At 38.0% G+C, this 7723-nt stretch overlaps 1 protein-coding gene across 1 annotated transcript; it reads left to right on the top strand.

Moving 5' to 3' along the window:
- The first annotated feature begins 3334 nt into the window (after window positions 1-3334).
- LOC148115216 (cationic trypsin-3-like) lies at window positions 3335-7134 on the top strand. The gene is made up of 5 exons (XM_087886456.1): window positions 3335-3374; window positions 4822-4987; window positions 5317-5570; window positions 6234-6370; window positions 6871-7134. Exons 1-5 carry the CDS (start codon window positions 3335-3337, stop codon window positions 7018-7020), a joined length of 747 nt encoding a protein of 248 aa, XP_087742582.1. The 3' UTR covers window positions 7021-7134.
- The last annotated feature ends 589 nt before the right edge of the window (window positions 7135-7723 follow it).

Below are 7723 nucleotides of genomic sequence, written 5' to 3'. Positions count from 1 at the left end.
TAAATAAATAAATAAATAAATAAATAAATAAATAAATAAATAAATATGGTTGACTGCCAGATGCTCTTCCATAAAGGAGGATAACGATCTTCCTCTTTACAACCAGATGCTCACAGATCTAGAAAGATGAAAAATCTCCAGCTATCAATTTTGGGAAGGGTGGCAACCATTAAGATGTGTGTGTTACCCAAATGGTTATTTCTATTCCAAACAGCCCCAGTAAGGTTGAATAAAGAGTTTTTTACAAATTTGGATAGGAGTATATCTAAATTTATCTGGCAGGGAAAGAGGCCGCAGATTAGACTTAAAATGTTACAAGAACCCAAAAATAGAGGAGGATTTGGACTCCCAAATTGGGAGCTCTATCACCAAGCAGCGAACTTGATTTGGGTGAAAGAATGGATGATCCTACAAAAGAGACGACTTTTGACATTTGAAGGAGCCAGTCTTCAACATGGCTGGCACTATTTTCTATGGCCGGGAGCATCCGGCCACCCTAGACACTTTGATGATCACTATTTACATAGGACACTTGGGTACACTTGGGAAAAAGTTAGAAGAAGAGTATATTCAAAAACTCCATGTTGGATTTCGACACAGGAAGCTCAGATTTACCCGACATTGTATAAAGGGGAGAAAACCTTGACGTATGAAGTTTTTTTGGATGTTCAGGGTAATCCAAAGTCACGAGAATTATTAACTCTTCAAGGATATAAGATAGACTGGTGGTCTTATTCTCAAGTGCACTCCAGGTATAAAAAAGATTTATATAGTGAAGGAATCTACCATAAAAGACAAGAATTGGATAATTGGATTGGAAGAAGAATTGGATTATTAGAAGGAGGGAAAGGGATACTATCTAAATGTTACGCATATTTATAGTCTCTGCAGATAGGACAGGATGTAGTGAAGGATTGTATGATAGCGTGGGGGCGAAATTTTGGATATCCCCTTGACTTCCAGCAATGGGAACAGATTTGGTGGAAAAATATGAAATTAACCATGGTTTCGTCATACAAAGAAAACATATATAAAATGGTCTACCGGTGGCATCTCCCCCCTGCGAGACTAGCTAAAATGTTTCCCGGGACATCTGCCTGCTGTTGGAAGTGCGGTTACAGTAATGGAACTTATTTTCACCAGTGGTGGACCTGCCCACAGGCGGTTAAATATTGGAAAAAAATACGGCAATGGATTTTGGAAATTACACAGATTAATTTGGAATTAAGGCCCGAGATTTTCCTATTGGGGGCAAAACCTTTGAATGTTAAATCAGATATATGGTTCTTGTTGATTCACATTATTACTGCAGCAAGATTAGCGTATGCGCAGGAGTGGAAAAATCAATACTTACCAATGGATTTGAAAATAATATATAAAATTAATGAGTGTGTGGAATCAAATAGATTAACTAGATTGATCAATGGTAAAAAGATTCAGAATTTTATAACAGTTGGAAATTATGGTACGATTGGGTCCAGAAAAGGTGGGATAGAATAGATATATGATGATGTATATATATGATGGCAAATATGTATGTATAAAGGAATGACTTTATATTTATGGACAATGTAATCACATTATACCATGGTGGCAGGATTGTATATTTTATTTGTGTATTGGTGTATAGAATATATTAATAAAAATTATAAAAAAAAAAAATAGGAAGCGCTCTATCAAATCCGGTACATGTTAATATTGGTATTCTCCAAGGCAGTGTTTTAGGTCCAACACTCTTCATACTTTACATAAATGACCTTTGTAATCATATTAAAAGCAGCTGTGTTCTCTTCACTGATGATGTTGAACTATTCGACACCACCGACAATGCAACTACCCTTCAAAAAGAACTTGACTATGTGTCAGATTGGTCTATCAAGTGGCAACTTCAAATTTCAACCAACAAATGCTCAGTCTTGCACTTTGGCAAAAAAAATCAAAACATAAAATACAAATTAGATGGGCATGACCTTGTAGATGACCCTCACTCTGTCAAGGACCTTGGAGTACTCATTTCTAAACATCTAAGTGCCAGAGCCCACTGTAACAACATTGATAAAAAGACATTAAGAGTTGTTGACCTAATCTTGCGTAGCTTCTTCTCTGGTAATGTTGTACTATTAACTAGAGCATACAAAACATTTGCTAGACCAATTCTAAAATACAGCTCATCTGTCTGGAACCCGCACTGCATATCGGATATAAATACAATTGAGAGAGTCCAGAGATATTTTACGAGAAGAGTCCTCCATTCCCCTAACCGCAATAAAATACCTTATGCCACCAGACTCCAAATTTTGGGCTTAGACAACTTAGAACTACTCTGACTTCAGTCTGACCTAAGCATAGTATATAAAATTATCTGTTACAATGTCCTTCCTGTCAATGACTACTTCAGCTTCAACCATAACAATACACGAGCAAATAATAGATATAGACTCAAGGTAAACCGCTCCAAACTCGATTGCAGAAAATATGACTTCACTAACAGAGTGGTCAATGCCTGGAATGCACTACCTGACTCTGTAATTTCTTTACCAAATCCCCAAAACTTTAACTTTAAACTGTCTACTGTTGACCTCACCCCATTCCTAAGAGGTCTGTAAGGGGCGTGCATAAGTGCACTAGCATGCCTACCATCCCTGTCCTAATATTCCTTTTTACTTACTCCTTTCATGAATTCAAATTATGTTTATACTTTTACCTGTTATCTTATATATGCTTGACAAATAAACTTATCATTATGATTATGAATTAAACACAAATGTTCCAGTGCAATTGAGTTTTCGTTTATAAAATGAAAGCTCATTTAAGCAGAGATATGACCAAAACCAGCTGTTAGGTTAATATCAGTTTTATGGACTCGGCTGAGAGAAACATTCCCAGTTTCTCTTCTTAACTGAAATTTTATGACCATGTTCAATATACTTTTTCACCCACATTGTGGTCCCCATCGATTAAGCAGTATCATCCAACAAGACCCAGGAAACTTTCAAATGATAATGATAACATTGCCAGAAATTTTCCACTTCGTAGAAATAGTATTTACTTACCTGCAAGGATAGAATATTTAACCTTTAGTATGATAAATTCAGTATCTGCAGTATTGCTCTAAGAATGTCAGTATTTAATGGTTAGATGGATCAGGTATGAGGAAAACTCATGTGAATTCCATCTTTCCTCTCCACCTGTTCTTGATTGAATTCCAAGTAACAAAGTTTGTATTTTCCATTGCGTATTTTTGCTTTCGATTGAGTCCTTGGAGCAAAGGTAATAGTGGTCTTACAATATAAATATGTGCAGCAGCTCCTCTGGTCTTACGAAAGAAGGCAACATGAAGTTCATTTGGCTGGTAGCATTCTTGGGAGCAGCTGGTAAGTCAATCATTTCCTCAGAACAAGTGCTGAGAAGTCTCATCTTGAGATTGGAAAGAGACCTCTATAGATTTTCAAGTAGAATTTGAATAGCAAACTAGTGAACCTAAGAACTTATTATGACTGAACTTGTAAAGGTGGGACTCCAAAGCCATCAAAATTAATCTACTGAATTTTTTCCAGGGAATTGTAGAGGTTAAGGTTCATATGTCAAAAATATGTCAAAGTTCAAAAACACTGAACTAATGTATTAGACAAATATCATTAATTTTGAACCAGGTGTCTTTATGGATGAAATAGCCAAGGAAAGTGGGTGTTTCAAATGAAGCTGCTAAACTATTCTACTCAGTGTGTGGGCTAATGGAACTTATTCCCAGTAATAACTCCAAGTGAAAAAAAGTGTTGCAGACAGGAACAGCTGAGAACAAGCAAGCACTTCTTTGAAGCAATGACAAGAGACAAACCCTAGGCTCAATCTCTCAAATATTCGTAAAGATTATCCATAACTTGAAACTCAAATCTTTACCAATTCCATGTTCTTGCAGGATACAAATGGTTCCATAAAAGAAAGAAGCTATTCAAAGGATCTTTGATTGAGGGCTTGCAGTACGTTGAACGTGAAGGCAAAAAGATGTTACAGAATGTAGAAGGGGTAGTCTATGACTCATGAAATCAGACCCACCCAGGATTGCAGATCACCCAATTGTACAATCCTAGGGAGGAAATCCTCTCTTCTTCCCTTTCACCCTCCCTCCTTGCTCATATGACTTCCTACTACCTGACTGGCCTCCATCACTTGCCTGAATGGGATGAAGATCCTATTATATGCACCCTTGAAGCTATACCAAAAAATTTATGAATCCCTTCATAAATGAGGCTCAATCTGCAAAGCAAATATATGAAGAAGGAGTGAGAAGGATGAGCAAAAAAAAAAAAGATGGAGAGACTTACGGTTGGACAAAGTTTATAAAATCTGAAAAATTGAAAGTTTGAAGAGAAAAAACACATTGGCAAACTGGTGCAGAAATATGGTGGACATTAGGATGTTTTAATTGTTAAGAGAGGTAGGGTGAATGTAAATGTATCAACAGTTGGATAGATTTTTTTTTTGTATTGTTTCCTACATTCTTCTCTCCTTCCTCTCTTCTGCCCTCTCTTCCTTCCTCCTCATATAACTTCCTATTGTTTTCTTCATATTTCACACTGTTGCTTACGCAGACAAGGAATAGCATTCTGAGTTATGCATGCATGCAATATCTATCAGTCACTCGTATAAAACTGGCTGACTGGCCATCCTGTGGCTTATATGAATGAGATGAAGATCTCGTAATGGGCACCCCTCAAAGTTCACCAAAGATTTCATGAATCCCTACTGCAAAAAAATGGTGAATATTTGGTTCCTGTTTCACCCACTATGAAATCTTCTCTATATATTTTCATTATCCAGTTGCCTTCCCCATCGATGATGACGATGATGATAAGATTGTGGGTGGCTACACCTGCCAAAAACATTCCGTCCCCTATCAGGTCTCCTTGAATGTCGGGAAACATACCTGTGGTGGCTCCATCATAAACAACCAATGGATTGTTTCCGCTGCTCACTGCAGTATGCCGTAAGTAACAATGTGTTCTTATTTTATTTGGAACATCACCATTGCACTGATATATTTACTTGTATTAGTAAATCAAATAAAGGATACACGTACATGCTTTTATTTGTAGATAAATATGCACACATATTGGTAGAAGTGTTCATTGCCTGCCCAATACTGGAAGTCAACATACAATTGTGTCCATCTTTTTCAGGATTCAGCCATTCTGGGCAACAGGATGCCCTTCTGAGCGGCAATATTAGTGGGTCTGGCTTTTGACTTACTGTGAGTTAAAGGTAGTTAGATGTAAATAGATATGACCAAAATCTCTGTTTCTTCTTTTGATTCAGCCGAATCCAAGTGAGACTTGGGGAACACAGTTTGACCAAATATGATGGTTCCGAGCAGCACATCGATGCAGCCAAAATCATTCTCCATCCCAAATACAACCCCCAAACTTTGGACAATGACATCATGCTCATCAAACTATCCAAACCAGCCAGTCTCAATTCCCGTGTTTCAGCAATCCGTCTACCAAGCAGCTGTCCATCCACCGGAGAAATATGTTTAGTCTCTGGCTGGGGCAACACCCTCAGCAGTGGCGGTGAGTAGAAATTTATTTTTGGCATTCATTTCCCTCCAAAGTCCGTTATAAATATCACTATGTCAAGTAAACAATATATAGGTAATCTTCACCTTACAACCATCTCTTTAGTGATCCTTCAAAATTACAACATTGAAAAAAGTGACTTGTCACTTTTTCACCCTTTCAACCACAGCAGCATCCCCGGTTTTATGTGTTCAAAATTTGGATGCTTAGCAATTTTCATGTTTGTATGATGGTTGCGGTGTCCTGGGGTCATGTGATCACCTTTTGCAATCTTCCGACAAGCTAATGGGGAAACCAGATGCACTTAAAAAGTCTGTTGCTAATCAATGAATCAATCTTTTTTACAGTCACAGATCAGCAAATAAAAGCATTAAAACAACAATAATAGTAAAAAATAAAATTTTCACCTCAGTTGTGGCCATAAGACGAGATCTACCTGTATTCCAATTAGAAACTCAGCACTTGCCTTAAGTCCAAAATTTGTTCAACTGGAACATTTTTTCCTGTGAAAGAAAGAATGATTGGCATCTTTAGGGCAACTATATTATAGAGATTTATAGAGATTCTTCTTTTCTATTCTTGCTCTGTAGAAAATTCCTAGTGCATGTCTAATATTTACTTCTGAAAATGAACACAGCCTCTTTAATCTTTCCACAGTGCACTATCCAGACCTCCTACAGTGCGTGGATGTCCCTGTACTTTCTCAGACTGAGTGCATTGGGGCTTATCGAGATCAAATCACTGACAATATGTTTTGTGCAGGATACCTGGAAGGTGGAAAAGACTCTTGTCAGGTAAATCTTTCCTCCACTATTAGCGCATATTTCAGATGGTGCTCAAAAATTTCCTACTGTATGAATTAAATTCATAGCTAGCTGATGTTAGGCCTGGGGATACAATAGCAAGGTGGTAGTTGGGGAGAGATCCTTACACTCAGGAGTTGTTTCTGCAACCTCTGTGGTCTTTGCCTGCTTCTAATGAACAAAGAAACAACATCAATCGCTTGACCTCCAGTTTTTATTATGTTATGAACCGTACGTTGAATCTGCCCTCTCTTTTAGGAAGCCCTTATCAGAAAGAAGTAGCATTTCTAAGATTTTTATCCCATCCTGGTAGCAATTATGTCACCTAATATAGACTGGTATTAAAGTAATTTCACCTAGAAGATCTTTCATTATCTGCAGTATGTTCCATTCCTCCATCCACTAGAGCATGCAAATTATAGATAATGCAAGTTATCTTTGCTGACTTGCTATCCTGCTTACTGAAAACATGTTCATCATTTCCATTTCAGAATGACTCTGGTGGTCCGGTTGTCTGTAATGGTGAACTCCAAGGAATTGTCTCTTGGGGCATAGGATGTGCTCTGAAAGACTTCCCTGGTGTCTACACTAAAGTTTGCAACTACATTTCCTGGATTCAAGAAACCATCAATTCCAACTGATCTGCACTTCCTGTCTGGAAATCTCCCTTTTTCACATCCGTAGGTGGCATTTTACAGATTGAGAAGAGAGAGATTGCATATGCAAAAATAAAAAACTAAGTTCTGCAATAGGAAGCCCGGTGATTGGTATCTTTCTTTTGTGGAGGGGAAAGGCCTTGGTCTTTAAACAAGATGAATTTTAATCCCTTTCAACGATCACATTCAAAGATAGCAAAATGATGAGACAAGCTATGAAGAATTAGTAAGAATCACTCCTTAGATGGAACTGCTAGGAACTGAAAAAGATTTGATGACGGATGATGATGATGATGATGCTCCAATTAATTGAGGGAATGAAAAGTCCAGTCCTCGGTCACTATTCTTTGGTGTGCCACAGGGCTCAGTACTCTCTCCACTCCTTTTCAACATTTATATGAAACCACTGGGCGAGATTATTATTTATTTATTATTTAAATTTTATTATTATCTGTCATCTGTCATCATGTGTTGTGGCATATACAGTATGCTGATGACACCCAACTCTATATTTTCACTCTTGGGGATCGAGGCGATGCTGTGGCCACCCTCTCACAGTGCCTGGAGGCTGTAGGGGCCTGGATGGGGGACAACAGTCTTCAACTGAACACTGGCAAGACCGAATGGCTTTGGGTACATGGGGCTCTGGGATCAAGGACTTGTCATCTTTGATGGGGTGGCACTGCCC

The sequence above is a fragment of the Pantherophis guttatus genome, chromosome 2 (genome assembly GCF_059756535.1).
Source record: "Pantherophis guttatus breed Tessera chromosome 2, ASM5975653v1, whole genome shotgun sequence".
In the NCBI taxonomy this organism is placed as follows: Eukaryota; Metazoa; Chordata; class Lepidosauria; order Squamata; family Colubridae; genus Pantherophis; species Pantherophis guttatus.
The sequence above is the reverse complement of the archived record's forward strand: the minus strand, read 5'-3'. Positions and strand labels throughout refer to the sequence as shown.

Coding starts and splice junctions, on each gene's coding strand:
- LOC148115216 (XM_087886456.1), top strand. CDS start 3,335: ATGAAGTTCATTTGGCTGGTAGCATTCTTGGGAGCAGCTG. Junction 5,571..6,233: donor CAACACCCTCAGCAGTGGCG/GTGAGTAGAAAT, acceptor ATCTTTCCACAG/TGCACTATCCAGACCTCCTA. Junction 6,371..6,870: donor GTGGAAAAGACTCTTGTCAG/GTAAATCTTTCC, acceptor TTTCCATTTCAG/AATGACTCTGGTGGTCCGGT.